The sequence below is a fragment of the Ursus americanus genome, chromosome 23 (assembly GCF_024610735.1).
Source record: "Ursus americanus isolate L20-20 chromosome 23, mUrsAme1.1.p, whole genome shotgun sequence".
Lineage (NCBI taxonomy): Eukaryota > Metazoa > Chordata > Mammalia > Carnivora > Ursidae > Ursus > Ursus americanus.
The window spans coordinates 5,331,149-5,346,944 of NC_142149.1; the positions used below are offsets into that span (position 1 = coordinate 5,331,149).

General features: G+C 54.0%; 3 protein-coding genes across 3 annotated transcripts in view; 1 reads left to right on the forward strand and 2 right to left on the reverse strand.

The window, feature by feature from the left end:
* Nucleotides 1-523: 523 nt before the first annotated feature.
* On the reverse strand, nt 524-3,763 carry ZACN (zinc activated ion channel). Its single transcript, XM_045814199.1, has 9 exons — nt 3,667-3,763; nt 3,460-3,584; nt 3,270-3,314; nt 3,019-3,125; nt 2,624-2,793; nt 1,780-1,904; nt 1,444-1,654; nt 1,170-1,334; nt 524-711 (listed from the first exon to the last, which is right to left on the reverse strand). Exons 1-9 carry the CDS (start codon nt 3,761-3,763, stop codon nt 524-526), a joined length of 1,233 nt encoding a protein of 410 aa, XP_045670155.1.
* A 1,232-nt stretch (nt 3,764-4,995) lies between these two features.
* On the reverse strand, nt 4,996-7,532 carry GALR2 (galanin receptor 2). The gene is made up of 2 exons (XM_045814461.2): nt 7,164-7,532; nt 4,996-5,865 (listed from the first exon to the last, which is right to left on the reverse strand). The coding sequence occupies exons 1-2, from the start codon at nt 7,529-7,531 to the stop codon at nt 5,070-5,072; spliced, it is 1,164 nt and encodes a 387-aa protein (XP_045670417.2). The 5' UTR covers nt 7,532; the 3' UTR covers nt 4,996-5,069.
* A 4,850-nt stretch (nt 7,533-12,382) lies between these two features.
* Nucleotides 12,383-15,796, forward strand: part of SRP68 (signal recognition particle 68) — a 30,967-nt gene continuing 27,553 nt past the window's right edge. Inside the window, exons 1-2 of the mRNA XM_045814086.2 lie at nt 12,383-12,566; nt 14,315-14,381. Of these exons, the coding sequence (XP_045670042.2) occupies nt 12,389-12,566; nt 14,315-14,381 (245 nt within the window). The 5' untranslated portion in view covers nt 12,383-12,388. The remainder of the gene's footprint in view (nt 12,567-14,314; nt 14,382-15,796) is intronic.

Genomic DNA, 15,796 nt, shown 5'->3' on the forward strand with positions numbered 1-15,796 from the left:
ATGTATTCCCCGTCACCCACGGTCCTGAAAGTCAGGCGTGTTCTACCTCTCATCATCCCCCACGTGGCTGGAGCAGGAGTGCCCTCTCCCCTCACCCTCTGGGGTCCAGCACACTGTAAAAGAAGTTCTGAGAAGCTCTGGCCACCCTGTGTGGCCCCTCTCTCCTGGTGCCCAGTGCCCCCGGGCCCGGGCCGAGCAGCAATAGTTGCAGAAACGGGGACCAGATGACTGGTGCACAGTGGTGGTGACAAGTTCAGGGGCGTAGTGGGGGTTGAGCGCAAAGTGGCGGCCCCACCTACTTAGGACAAGAGCGGATAGCTGAGCTCAGCGAAGACAGACCCTTGAGGCGCAGGCGCACGGCACCGGGGTGATGGGTTTATTTCACGCTCTGCTTGCCTGCTATCAGAAGGGAGAACTCAGGGTGGCCTGGGATCCTCCAGGCTTGGGGAAGAGAACGTCCTCCCTCCTCCTCTCTCCAGAGACCCTGTCATGGCCCTCCCCCTGCAGCCTCGGCCCGGCCCTGTTACAGCCTGGGCTGCCCGCCGTGGGGTATGGCCTTGCCAGGGGCTGGGTCAGACTTGCACGTCGCCCACATCCAGAATCCAACGAAGAAGAATTGGCTACACACTACCCCCACCACATACACCAGGAAGAAGATGCAGTCAGCAGCCTCAGCCCAGCTCCTTCTTGACCCCTTCACTCCGGGAGCTTCTGGTGGGGGAAGAGGCAGGCAGTTTTTCAGGGCTCACCCAACATGCTGGCCCAGAACAGGAGGGCGACCCCCGGGGGCCGTCAACCTGTAGCTCTCCTTGCTTAGATTTATGACCAATGAATGTTGGGGTCTGGCCCATTCCAGGCCATGTTGAGCTGAAGAAGCACCCTTGTAGAGAGGCTCCAAGGGGCATAGGGTTATCTCAGGGAGTCTGAAGTCACCTGGGCCCTTAGGGAAGCTACCCTTGCTCCCTGCGCCATCCCTGCATCTTCCAAGGACAGACACGGTGGAGCCCAGGGGCACTGGAATGAGCAGAGTGAATGCAGGGAGCCCCCAACTAGCCTAGTGCCCCCTGGCCTCAGCCGAAGTGGGCAGCCTGCCAGCTCTGCCCTGATCAGACCTGCTCTTAGCCTTATTCCTCCCTCTACCCCCGCTCCAGGAAGGGGCCCCTGCCCACCTTCAGGATGTGGCCCCGGGTCCCCACGATCTTGCCGCTCCCTTCTCGGGGCCGGGCTGAGGCTGCTCTCGGCCCTGAGGTTGCCCCGGGCCAGCAGCGCGGCCAGCAGCACCGTCTCCGTGGTGCTGACGAACAGCAGCAGCAGCAGCACGGTGAAGTAGTAAACTGGGGACGGGGTGGGGTGGGGAGGTCAGGGCCAGGCCTGCACCCCTCGTGCCTGGAGCTGAGCAGTGCTCCCCCCACCCCAGGCCCAGGGGAGGGGCGCACAACTCACTGAGCAGCGGGTTGCAGGAGGAGGAGCTGGGCAGGGCCTGCACCAGGGAGGAGTGGAAGACAAGGTAGCCCAGCAGCAGCGTCACCTTGTAGGCGATGCGCTCGGTGGCCCGGAGGGGCAGCAGCCCCCCGCACAGGTCGGCCAACAGCAGCGCCTCCCCGGGGACCAGCAGAGCTATGATGGCCTTCAGCGCGGTGTTCTGCAGGCGCAACTGGAAGGGAGGAAATCGGGCTCTGTGGGGGGGTGCGCGGGCTGGGCAGCTGGAAGTGGCAGCGTGGCCTCCGACCGCAAGCTTCACGCCCCCATCAGCCCTCCATCAGCCACGTCCTGACTCACCGTCACCTGGAAACAGGGCACCAGTTGCTGGGGTGGGACTTGGGTCTTCAAATCCCGCACTACGTATTCCCTCTTGACACTCACGATCTCGTTCACCGCGCGGGCCCGGAACTCCAGCTCTAGCACTGAAGGGGCAAGGAGAGCGGGCAAGGGGAGCGGGCAGTAGGAAGGAGGTGCCCCTGGCCCTGACTCTCTCTTGGGAGTACGCGGCAGGGACTAGCCAGCCTCCAGGGCTCGTGGAGACTTCTGATGGTGGCTGGGGCAGCCCGGGAGGTGAACACGCTCTGGGCATGGGCTAGGCAACACCCCACATTCTCTGCAGCCAGGGGAAGGGCCTTCTCAGATTCAGAGGTGAATTTTCGTTGTGAAACTAAATGCACTTGGCCACACTTCTTGGAGGGGGCATAGTCTGGACTCATCCACCAGGATATCCTCTCATACCTGCAATATTGGCCCCAGGGGGGCAGCAGCTGTACTATTTCCCCGGGGGAGGGGCGGGGTGAGGCAAGGGTGAGGGTTCTGGGCCAAGCTGGACATCACCCATGGGTCTGTGGGATATTTACTGGGTGGCTGCAGTAACCTCAGCCTCTGGGCTTGACAAAAGCGTCCCAGACATTGCGGTTTCGCCCTGGCCGTGGAGGGCAGCTGCCGTGGGGGAGCTGCAGCCTGGGGCGGGGGTGAGCCAGGAGGTTGGCTGCCGTTTGAGTGGGAGGTCCGTCTGAGAAGCACACTCTGTTCCAGGATCTTTTCAGCTCCCCTAAGCCTGGGGTGAACTAGTATGTCTGCTGGAGGCCGGAGGCTTCCCCTCCTCTCCCCTCCTCCCCAGCTCCTGTCAGGTCAGTACCCGTATTGCTGAGAGCGTAGAAGCTGAGGTTGCAGTCGCTCTGGTCCCTGGGGAAGTGGAGGAGCTCAAAGTCACAGTTGGTCTCCGTGGTGAGGGCCAAATACAGGTCGACGTGGCCGTTGGAGTCCACTCGGGCCCGCGGGCTCTGGTCCTGCCAGTCCACCCAGAGCCTGTTGGTGGGAGGAGATAGCACAGCTGGAGGCTCGGTTGCTTCTCAGAAGGGGGAGGAGGGGGAGACCACAGCCTAGCCCAGCTGCCCTCTACTGCCATCCAGGTTCCGGAAGGGTGAGGAGAACACGAGGCAGTGGGGTGTGCCTGTGGTCTGGTAGGGCCACCAGGGAGGGGGACAGTCATTAAGGAGGGCCTCCTGGCACAAGAACTCTCGCCTCACTTACGCCTCCTGAATAGTGAGTCCCGGAGTCCAGAGTGAGTCCCAGGGCAGTGTGACTGCATGCTGTGGGCTGACACTTGTGTTCCAGGCCAGGCGAGTGTCCAGCCAGGACTGGGGACACAAAGAAGCCACTAAGCCTCCCGCTCCCATATATATACAAGCCACTTGGCTTCCCAGTTTGACGAAGGCTGGTACTTCTGAGCTGGATGAAGAGAAGTTTCTCCCATCCCACCTTCCCCGCCCCCGGGTGCTCACCAGCCGAAGCAGCAGCGTGGAGGACACTGTGTACCGCAGGATGTCCTGAGGAAGGGGGCAGTGTGTCACCCGGGGGTGGGCGCTATGGGACACAGGAAGGCAGGAGCACCCACCACTGGCTGGGGCTGTCCTGGCCCATCCCCAGCTCAGCACCTGGGCCCTGCTCCCTCTGTGGCCAGAGGACACTTACCACGTTAAATACGTTGGACACGAACACCTGCACATCCATGAGCAGGGGCGCACTCCCATTTTTCGGAATCTGGATGGTTTCCTGAACCTCCTGGCACCGGGTGAAGTCAAAGAAGGATGGCCAGGCTGAAGGATGGAGGTCAAGGTCATTTGGGTGGGTGCCCTGGGGTCCAAATCCTAAAGCTTAAGGACTTTACACTCTACCTACCAACTGTTGGCAAGCGAAAGCCATGCCCCTGGACCAAGGGCCCGGTGGTGCCCAGCCCGAGGAAGGCCAAATGGAGCAGCGGGAGCTGCAGGGCCATCATCAGTGGCTGCATGGAAGGCTGGATGGAGCCACAGAGCCTACACTGTTTCCGTTGCTTTTCTGGCGGACTGGGCAGCTAGAAGCAGGTGCTCTATGCAAGGGCTCCGGGGCCTTGGAGCTGACATCCGGCCGGGGTTCCGCAAACACCTGAAGACAAAGCACAGGACCCAGCCCCGCCCACCCTGCACCTGCCTAGGCTTCCCTGCCCCGCTCCATTTCCACCACCTGGAATCAGTTGCCCCATTCAGAGACTGCCAAGGGGACCGGGCAAGCACAGACTCCCCCCCCCCCCACCACAACACACACACCTTTCCCAACTCGATGCTTCCAGTCTGTGCAGATGCCACAGGCCTTCCCTGTGTTTCTGCAGTGGGTGCCTGCCTGGTTAAATACTCAAGCCCTTGCCAGAGTGCCCTGCGCTCAACATCGTGATGAGATCCGTAAGCCCTTGAGAGTTTTCCTGCCTCTCCTCAAACCCTGAACTGATTCCATGTAAAAAGCCTTGAAAGGCTCAAGAGCTTCAGGAGTGGGGCAAACCCGGGGCAGGTAGAAGCTAGCTCATGAGCAAAGCCCTGTAACATTCCGGCTCCAGCACCAGATTCTCAGCCTGCTCCAGCCCAGCGGTGCCTTAGAACCGTTCCTGGGTGCCCTGGAGGAGTACTGGTGGGGGTGCGGGGGCGACTTTCCTAGCCCCGCAGAAATGGAGACCTGACCCCCACAGAGGTAGCACACCTGTAGCGAGGGAAGGAAACCCCAAGGCTGAAAGTGGGTGGGCATAGATTGGGCTGCAGACACTCAGAAGGGGCCCCAGAGAGCTGGGAGCAGGGAGGGACCTGCACCTCGCTGGCGCACGAACGTTACTAGGGACACACATAGTGTGTGCGCCTAGCCATCGACCCACTTATCGAGCGCGCTTGAACACTCTGCCTGCCTTTGTCACACGCAGAGGTAGCTACTGGTTGCGGATCTGTATATACCGGGCGCCTCTGGATGGCCACAGCGGAGCGCCTTGGTCGTCCTGCTCTTTCCCTTCTCAGGGATTTCTGCGGGGACTTTAACGTGGCTGCCTTCGGTGCGGACCGCCCTCTTTCCCTGTGGACCACCCTGCACCCATTCACCCAGAGCTCCCCTGCGACCCAGAGGCTTCAGACCACGGAGCCTCGTAACCATGAGACATGCCGAGACACAGTGCGTTGATTGCACGTGAAAAGGTTTGCGTAGTTTATTAACCGATGAAATTCCCTCCCGATCCCCCGACCTCTGACTCCAATCCTTTAACACCAAAGCATACTCGCTAAGTGTCCTCAGGTCGCATTAACTGTCGGGATGCCGCTGGGGGCATTTTGGTCCCGCCAGGACGCGCCGGGTACCAGGCTCAAGGCCGGGCTGCTGAGAGTCGCCAGCACAGGGGCGGAGGTCCCTGCCGCCTCGCTCACGTGCGTCAGGTCGGTGGACTCGCGCTCCAGCACGCTGCTGCCGCGGGTGCCGGGCGCCGCGATGCACACGCGGCCTGAGGCTCTCCGTGGGGCACGGCGCAGCAGACCCGTGCAGATCTTGCGGAAGCCCTTGCGGAAGTGCTTGGAGACCAGCGCGTAGACGATGGGGTTGACACAGGAGTTGGCGTAGGAGACCAGGTGTGAGAGGATGCGCAGCGCGTAGGTGGCAGGCGTAAGCGGGAAGCGGCCGAACCACACGCAGAGGATAAGCGCGTGGTGAGGCATCCAACAGAGGCAGAAGAGCGCGGCCACGATGATGATCATGCGCGTCACCTTGCGCTTGGCGCGCCGGGCGCTGGAGCCGGCGGCCACCGGGTCAACCGCGCGCCAGAGGTAGCGCAGGGTGCGCGCGTAGGTCAGGCCGAGCACCAGCATGGGCAGCAGGTAGCTGAAGACAAAGGTGCAGAGGTCCATGGCGCGGCGACGAGGCGCGCTCCACGCCGGGTGGCACACAGTCAGGTTGGCCAACTGCGACTGGCGGTAGTAACTCAGGTAGGGCCCGGAGAAGAGCAGCGACAGCCCCCAGATGAGCCCGATGGCAGCCAGCGCGTTGCGCGGCGTGCGCAGCTCGCGGGAGTGCAGCGGATAGCGGATGGCCAGATACCTGTGGGTCAGGCCGGGAAGGGAGACGGGTGAACAGGTGGATTCGCGGGGGTAGGGCCAGACCCTTACACCTCGAACCCCTCACCCTCTCTCGAGGAAGGTCCCCTAGCGCACGGTCGCAGCGCACTCGCCGGCAGCAGCCCACACCTTCTCAGCTGCTTTGAGATGTGGGGCGGGACCCGGCAGCACGAAAGGCGCGGGTGTAGGCCACTCATCTGCTCTTCCCGGGACTGTGACCACAGTCACACTCCCCCCGGGAAGGTACCCCAAGGTTGGCCCGGGTTTGGGGCTCCGGGAGGCTGTGATTACCCACCAGTGCCGGTGCCCGGAGAGGTAGGTCCCAGGCGCCTTGAGGCTCTAGCAGACAGCCTGGAGACACCGCGAGGTACCGCGAGGTACAGCGAGGGAATTCTTTAGAGAAGCCGACCCTCTATGGGTCCCACCAGCGCTTTCGGAACCGACACACTCCGCGCTCAGTGGAACTGGGAGGTATATGGGGGAGGTGGCTTCACCTCGCTGCCTGTCCAGGGGAGGTCAAGAGGATTTGGGGATAGAGGGGGACCGGGGAGATACTGGAGTAGGACCCAGATTTTCTCCCCAGCAATCATCCAGGTGTCCTTCCAAGCTCCAGCGGGGAGGATAGAGGAGACCCTCCCGCGCTTTCCTCTCTCTGGGCCTGGAGGTAGGGGGAGGGGTGGCGGGAGTTGGGTTTAGGGACCCTCGGGCGTGTTCGCTTGAACTTTGACGTGGGCCCTGGCGAAGGACCCAGATTCCGCAGTCCGGACCACTGCGCCGAGCAAACCGTGGCTTCGAGGCTACCGAGGTGGAGGCGCCTGAGTTTGACGCCAGGAGACAGACCGTTGGCTTCACGCACACGATTACTGGATGGGAGACTCCGAACAAGTCACTTCTGAGCTCCATCTCATCTGTAAATTGGGCACAGTAATCCCTCCCGTCCCACCTTTACAGGGGCACTGAGCTCAAGCGAGACGAAGCACGCAAAATCCGCAATGTGCCCGGAAACGGTGCGCTTTGTCAGGCGCCGGCGGCGCTGGAGAGCTGAGGTCTGCAGCGTGGAGCCGCGAGGTCGCACCTAACGGAGGGACATCACAGTCCCCTATTCTTATTCCCCTCTTTCCTTCTCAACTCCAGCTTGTCTTTCATTCTCTCCCGGTCCCTTTGCCTTCTTAGTGTCCTTTTCTACTCTCCGTGCGCCCCTCCTTGAGCCTCGAGTCTCGCTCTCTTCTCCAGCCCGCACCTGGGTGCCTGACCCCCGGGGCCGCCAGGGCGCAGGCTCACCTGTCCAGGGAGACGGCGGCCAGCGTGAAGCTGCTGGCGTACATGGTGAGGAAGATGAGGAAGTGCACGGCCTTGCAGAGCAGCGAGCCGAACACCCAGCCGTCCAGGGTGTAGATCGTGGCCTGGAAGGGCACGCAGCACACGATGAAACACAGGTCGGCCACGCCCAGGTTGAGGATGAACAGATTGGTGGTGCTGACCGCCTGGCCGCCGCGCAGCAGCACGGCCAGCACCAGTGCGTTGCCCACGGTGCCCACCAAGAAGATGAGCGCGAACAGCATGGGCACGATAACGGCCTCGGGCTGCCAGCTGTCCCTGCCGCCCGCCTCACTCGCGTCCTCGGCCCCGGGGCCACCCGAGCCATTCATGGCGCCCCCGAACCCGAGGCTGCCCGGGCTCCTGGCGCCGTCTGGGCTCTGGCGAGCGCGCAGCTCCCGCGGCTCCAGCCGCTGCTGCGCCCAGCGCGAGTCGCCAGAGCCGCGGGCGGAGCGAGGCTCGCCCGGCTGGGGCGGGAGGTGGGGGTGCGCCGGGGTCAGGGGGAGGAGCGAGCAGCCGGAGGGGTGGGATGGGCCCCGTGGCAGCCGGCCGCGCGGGGGGAAGGGCTGTGGGGTGGCCCACCCCGGGGACAGGGCCCGCGCTGGTGCCTGCTCCCCCGCCCGCCCGCGCGCGTCGTCGACGCGCCCCAGCACCCAGAGCCGGTCTGCGCCGCGACCTCCGTGTGCGCCGCGGCGCCGGGAGTGCCCGCCTGGGACCACGCATACCTCTCCCGGGCCTCTCGGCGCTGGCTTGGGGGCGTCCTCGGAAGATTTACGGGCGGCCCCTCAGGGGTGGCGGGGAGGTGACAAGGCGCGGAGGTGGACGGAGGGACCGCGGCTTTCCATCCCCGGCTAGGGGGACGGCACTACCGTGTGCTCCGCGAGCCTCTTGTGTGCCAGTCTCTGTCCTTGGCGCTGGGCCTCAGTTTCTTCAGTACTGTGGGATCAGAGTACCTTCTGGGAGGTACTAGTGAGTATGGAATGAGATACGTGGCCTGAAGCCAGTTAGTCGAATCTCAGTGAATCAAATTCCTGTCTCCTTGCCCTAGTCAGAGATCCAAAAAGGGAAAACATTAAGGAAATACAAAATAGCAGAGTTCCATGCACCAGGAGCATTTTCCTGCATGGCCAGGAGGATGTCTAGGTTGCAATAAAACTGAAATAATTGTTTCTAATTTTGACATATTAAGCATCAAACGCTTGTGACTAGGAATCATTGCTGTTTCTATAGAATGGCCCACATACCCCCTCCTGGTTCACCGGGTCTGAAAATCACCACCTTCTGCCACTGTAGCTCGATCTCTGCTTCACCTTTCCCTGCCTTGTTCCCTGCCCAGTGTGGAACATTCTTGTTCCTCTCCACCTCCACCCCCACCCCAGGATTTCAGCCCTGAAGCCCTGCTTTTCTTCCTTTAAACACAACTCAAATAAGTTATTCACCTATTACAAATTGATAAGTATTTGCAGGAAAAATAGATCAGGGTGAGGGAATTGGGAGTACCGTGGTGATGGTGATGGTGCAATTTAAAATACGGTGGCCAGAGGCACTGGGGTGGCTCAGTCAGTTGAGCATCTGACACTTGATTTCAGCTCAGGTCTTAATATCAGGGTAGTGAGTTCAAGCCCCACACCGGGCTCCATGCTGGGCATTGAGCCTACTAAAATTAAATTTAAATTAAATTAAATTAAATTAAATTAAATTAAGTTAAATTAAAAAGGTGGCCAGACAAACCTCATTAGGAAGGTGCTTTTTGAACAAAGACTTGAAGGAGATGAGGAACGTAGAGTAGCAGATATCTAGGGGAAGAGCATTCCAGAGAGAGCAGTCAGTGCAGAGACTGCAAAGCAGGAGTGTGCCTGTCTCCCTAAATATGGAAGCTCCTATGGCTTGAGTTGATTAATAGGAAGGAGATTGTCAGGAGAGGAGGTGACAGGCATGACATGCAGGGCTCTTTCCATTGCAAGGAACGTGACTTCTAGTCTGAGTGAAAGGAGGAACCACTGCAGAGTTTTGACTACAGGACTGACACCACCTGACTTACTTGTTACAAAAAAAAAATCTTTAGTGAAATATAATCCCCATATCATACAATTTACCCCATTAAAGGGTGCATTTGGTTTTTAATACAGTCACTGAGTTACACAGCTATCACCACAATGAATTTTAGAATGTTCTTCCCCAAAAAACTCCTGCCCTTTAGCCATAGATCCCCAATCTCCACCCGCACCCCCAGCCCCAGGCAACCACTTTCTGTCTCTATGGATTTACCTGTTCTGGACATTTCATATATATTATTTTATTTTGTTTTCTTAAGATTTTATTTTATTTTTTAAAAGTTTATTTACTTATTTAAGTAATCTCTACACCCAGCATGGGGCTCAAACCCATGACCTTGAGATCAAGAGTCAGTTGCTCTACCAACTGAGCCTGCCAGGTGTCGCTGGACATTTCCTATAAATGGAATAACACAATATGTGGTCCTTTGAGCAGCTTTATTCACTTAGCATAATATTTTCAGGATTCATCTGCTTTGAGGCATGTATTAGTACTTCACTGCTTTTTATGGCCAAATAATATTCCATTGTATGGTTATACCAATTCTATTTATCCACTTATATGTAGATGAACGTTTGGGAGACTTATTTTTTTTTAAAGATTTTACTTTATTTGTTTATATTTTAAAGATTTTATTTATTTATCAGAGAGAGAGAGAGAGCACAAGCAGGGGGAACGGCAGGTAGAGAGAGAAGCAGACTCCCTGCTGAGCAAAGAGCTATTTTATTTTTTTTTTAGTTATCTCTACACCCAACATGGGGCTCGAACCCACAACTCTGAGATCGAGAGCCTCACACTCCACTGAGTGAGCCAGCCAGGTGCCCTGAGACTTATTCAAGATTTATTTTTCATTGTGGTGAAATACACAAAACACACAATTTGCCATCTCGGACATTTTAAAGTGTACAATTCAGTAATATTAAGTACATGCAAGGGCACCTGGGTGGCTCAGTTGGTTGAGTGTTCAACTCTTGGTTTTGGCTCAGGTCATGATTTCTGGGTCGTGGGATGGAGCCTCGTGTCCAGCTCTGCACTCAGCAGGGAGTCTGCTGGAGATTCTCTCTCTTTCCCTCTCCCTCTGCCCTCCCCTTGCTTGCACGCTTTCTCTCTGAAAATAAATAAATTCCCCCCAAAAAGGTATATTCATATTGTTGTGTAACCAATCTCCAAGACTCTTTAATCCTGCAAAATTGAAACTCTGTATCTGTTAAACAATCACTCCCCATTTCTCCTGTCTCCGGCTCCTGGTAGCCACCATTGTACTTTCTATGAATTTGACTACAGTAGATACCTCATATAAATGGAATCATACCATATTAGTCTTTTTGTGACGGGCTTACTTCATTTTGCACAATATTTTCAAGCTCCAGCCATGTTGGAGCTTGTGTCAGAATTTCCTTCCTTTTTAAGGCTTAATATTATTCTATTGTATGGTCATACCACTTTCTGTTTATCCCTTGAGGGCCACTGGGTTGCTTCCACCTGTTGGTTATTGTGAATAATGCTTCTATGAATGAGAATGTACAAATACCTCTTGGAGACCCTGCTTTCAATTCTTGCGGATATACACCCAGAAATGGAATTGCTAGATCAAATCATAATTCTTCAATTTTCCAAAGAACATAATTCTTCAGTTTTTCACAGTGGCTGCACCATTTTACATTTGCACCAAAAGCACACCAAGGTTCTGATTTCTCCATATCCTCACCAATACATGTTGTTGTTGTTGTTGTTGTTGTTGTTATTATTATTTAAATAGTAACCATCCAGGGGCACTGGGTAGCTCATTTGGTGGAGAGTATGATTTCTGCTCAGCATGATCTCAGGGTCCTGGGATTGGCTGGGGTCACAGACAGGTTCTCTGCTCAGTAGGAGTCTGCTTCTCTCTCTCCCTCTGCCCCTATCCCTACTTGTGGGCTCTCTCTCTCTCAAATAAATAAATAAATAAATAAATAAATAAAAAAAATCTTTTTAAAAAATAGTAACCATCCAAAAATTAAAAAAAATAGTAATCATCCTAATGGGTATGATAATTCATTGTGGCTTTGATTTGCATTTCCCTAATGATTAGTGATACTGAGTACAGACTTTAAATTGCGTCATTTTTCTTCTTTAAAAGATTTTATTTCTTTGAGAGACAGCATGTGCGCCCATGAGCAGGAAGAGGGACAGAGGGAGAGGGCGAAGCGGACTCCCCGCTGAGCAGAGAGCCCATCTCTGACGCTGGCAGATCCCAGGACCCTGAGATCATGACCTGAAAAGAAGGCAGACACTTAACTCCTGAGCCACCCTGGTGCCCCTGAATTGCCTCATTTCATCTTCATAAAAACCGTCTTAGTTGGTCATCCTCATTTCACAAAGTAGGGAAAAGGTTTAGAGCGAGACTATGTTCTTTGCCTAACATCTCCCAACCAGTAAGAGTGGAGCCAGGATTGGAGAAGCAGGACTCAGACTCCAGAGCCCACAGTGCCATATTGCAGAGCAACTGAGTCTCCCTCGCCTCCACAGTTCTCCATCCTGAACTGCTGGACTGCTCACTCCAAAGTCCGAAGACATAGGTCCCCAGCAGTCCCAGAAGTTCCTACACCGAGTCTCCGCTTGCTGACCCCTGACCCCGCCAGCGCTTCCTCTGGCCGTGGCTTTCTCAGGGTGGGTCCCAGAGGAGAGCACAGAGGCGATTCCCTCACAGGTGGAGTGCTTCATTCGGGTAGCATGGGAACCACATCTCCCCAGTATCCAGGGAGGTAGACACCCCGAAACCCAAAATCCTTAGCCAACCGCCCCCGCCCTCTGCGCTTAGGAAGTGAGCCAGATCCCCCGTGCAGGGATGCAGGAGGTGGAGGGAGGAGGCATCTCCGAGTCTTCTGCCCTCGATGGACCAGAGGAAGGGTTGCCCGGAAAAGATCTCAATAGCTCTGCTCTCCCCGAGTGAGCAAGCCCTCAGCCCCGCCCGCCACGACTCAGGAACCCGAGACCACGCGCAGGCGCGCTCCAAGTGGCTCGTGCCTGCTGGCCGGGCCGTCGGCGGCGGAGTCCGCCACTATCCCGTCAGGCCGTCGAGGCGGGTCTCGCTCTCTTCCGCCTCCGTCGTCCCGCCTCCTCTATCCCGTCTGCCTCTGCGGCGCTGGGGCAAGATGGCTGCCGAGAAACAGGTTCCCGGTGGCGGCGGCGGCGGCGGCGGCGGCGGCGGGGGCGGCGGCGGCGGTAGCGGCGGCGGACGCGGTGCCGGAGGCGAGGAAAATAAGGAAAACGAACGGCCTTCAGCTGGATCGAAGGCAAACAAAGAATTCGGGGATAGCCTGAGTTTGGAGAGTATCCTAGAGTAATCGGGCCTAACTCGCAATGACTACGTGTCGATATGCGGGCCGGGGGCGGGAGAGGCGGCGGGTCCGGCACTCCCGGGCAGGAGAGGCTGAGGGTTGCAGTTTCTCTTGCCTTTACTTTCTGGCACTCAAGAGTTACAGGGTCTGTATTTCGACCGGTCTTTTGTCGCTTCTCATTCGCTTTCCAGGCTGGGGAACGTTCTCTTCTCTCAAGGGGCACCGGGATACTAGGCAGATTTCTGCAGTTCCCCCGCAGTTGCCCGTTTGGAGGGCTGGTGACGGGGATGACACTGTGGCCACCCCAGTGACCTGCTGTCTTAGCATCTTGAGTCCCTGAACTGAAGAGAGGAAACTGCAGTATTGACGTTTTAGCTTACTTTGTTTGACAGCCGTCGGAGAATGGATAGTAAAAATTACAGTTTGATGCTCTCAGTGGAGGCAAAGATGATTGCTCCGAGGAAGAGCTTGTTGCCCATTTTGAATATACACGTAGCTTAACATCACTTGTATAGCTTTCTTAACAGGTCTGTAGGCATTTTTTCTTGTTGAGAGTAATTTAGTTGATCTGGTGGAATGGGTCTGTAGTTTTCATCAGAGTGTTTCACAACTGAGTGCCTGAGACACTAGTTTGTGGCTTTTGTGAAATGAATAACAAACGGAGAAAATGTAGGTGAATTTCTGAAATAACACATTTATTTATTTTTTTAAAGATTTTATTTATTTATTTGACAGAGACAGCCAGCGAGAGAGGGAACACAAGCAGGGGGAGTGGGAGAGGAAGAAGCAGGCTTCCCGCGGAGCAGGGAGTCTGATATAGGGCTCGATCCCAGGACCCTGGAGTCATGACCTGAGCTGAAGGCAGACGCTTGACGCTGAGCCACCCAGGCACCCCTGAAATAACACATTTAGCTTAATGTAGTTTTCAGGGGATTGGAGTTTTACTTTTTGAACTGGTGGTCTAGTTCCAAATCGATATTAGAATGCCTTGATTTTTTACTAACCTTATAGCTTCTCATTCCTTTTAGTTTTTGAAATAGTCCTTTTAGTGTTCAATATTTTAACAGAAGTCTGTAAAGGAGCATTGAGGAAACTTTAAAAGAGAACTAAAATTGTAAATAAAGGTCACTGGACCTCCTAAAGTTTGGTACATAATCTTAAAATATTTTAAGATTCTTAAAATGGAGAGTTTGGTCAGGGCTTTTTCTTTAAAAGAAACACTAATATTTTTATGCAAGCTGTGGCCTAGTTTGGTTGGCATGTGCTAACCACAGGCTCATGCAGCATCACAGCTGTTAAGGAAAGTTAGATTTGGCAGATGTAGGAAGTTATGCAAGTAGAGGAGTAGTACACGTCATTTATAACCTGAATCTGCTTGAATGAGTAAAATACTGGGTCCAGGTGTAAATCAGTGGGAACTACCCCAGTTATAATCAATAGTTAGAATCCAGCAACTTTATTTAAGCTGTTGGATTTCAGTAATCCTCAATGGCTAATAACACCCTCCTTTTTTAGTTTGGAAGTAACAGTTCAGGCCATCAGTTTTTCTATTTGCTTTGCCCAGTCCTATGACAAGATACCTATTGAAAAAGAATACGAGAGATTTCAGTAGTTAATGTACTAAGCATTTCAGAAATGTTTAACGTGCTATGGTTTGATACAAATATAGACTAAATGGGAATATGTTTTGATTTATTTGGATTCTTACCGTTGTAAGCTTTTCCTTAATCTTGGCTCTAGTTCTTCAGATTATTAAGGAATCCCAGCAGCAGCATGGTTTACGGCATGGAGATTTTCAGAGGTATAGGTTAGTATCATGTGTAAGAAGTATGGAAATTATTGCAGAATTTTCAAGCTTGGTTTGCTTTTGTTAATATCCTACTTATTTTGCTCTGTCAGAAAGTATACTTGGAAAGTCTGACTCTGAACTTACATTGAGTCCTCAAAATGTACTTTTCAAATTTAAAATTTGACTGAATAAAAGGAGCCAACTTTTTTTATCCATTTTGCCTCACAATATTGCAGATACATTGGAGGCTTCTGCTGAAAATAGCAAGCAGTTATGGTAATAATTTTTTAAAACTTAACCATATTGTCAGAGTCTTGGTTAAATGCAAAGTTTTTCAGTTATTTCTTTATTTATTTTAAAGTAAGCTTAATGTCCAGTGTGGGGCTTGAACTCACAACCCCAAGATTAAGAGCTGCATGCTCCACCGACTGAGCCAGCCGGGCGCCCCATATAAGGGGAATTTCTATGATATCATTATAACTTATTGGTAAACTTTGTAATAGCCTTCAAGTTAGAAAACATATTTAATATGACTCTTAAAAATAGAATAGATTCCTGATGTATAATCCAGTACTTTGAAAGCAGAAATAGCCAACCATTTTATATTGAAGATACAGGCTTTGCGGGGGAGCGGCAGGGGGAGAGGGAGAAGCAGATTCCCAGCTGAGTAGAGCCCAGTGTGGGGCTGGATCTCAGGAGCCTGGGATCATGGCCTCAGCCTAAGGCAGAAGAAGCTCAACTGACTGAGCCACCCAGGCGCCCCTGGCTACCGGACTTTTAAAAGTGCTGCTGAACAAAACACTCTACAGATTCTAAGGAGTGAGCCATGTCATAAATGGTCCACAGCACTGGGGTGACGTGGGCAAGGTGGGGAGTGGTAGAAGATGGAGAAATTAGTGGGGCCAGAATGGGTAGAGTCCTGTAAGCCAGGGTAACTCATTCAGATGTTAATGTAGGCGTGATGGGAAGCTATGGAAAAGTTTAAATTGGAGACTCTTATAACTTGAGGTTTTTTTTTTTAATTATTAAGGAAATTTTCAATAACAGATGTAGAGATGATATTACAGTGAATCCATCACTCACATTATTACAGTAATCAGCTTTCTGCTCTTTATTTTATCTGTTCCCTTTTTTCTTTTTAAGTTAGGCTCCACACCCAACATAGAGCCCAGTGTGGGTCTTGAACTCACAAGATCTGAGCCGAGATCGAGAATCGGACACTTAACTGCCTGAGCCACCTAGGTGCCCCTGTTCCCTTTCCTTTTTTTTTTTTTAAAGATTTTATTTATTTATTAGAGATAGAGACAGCCAGCGAGAGAGGGAACACAAGCAGGGGGAGTGGGAGAGGAAGAAGCAGGCTCACAGCGGAAGAGCCTGACGTGGGGCTCGATCCCATAACGCCGGGATCACGCCCTGAGCCAAAGGCAGACGCT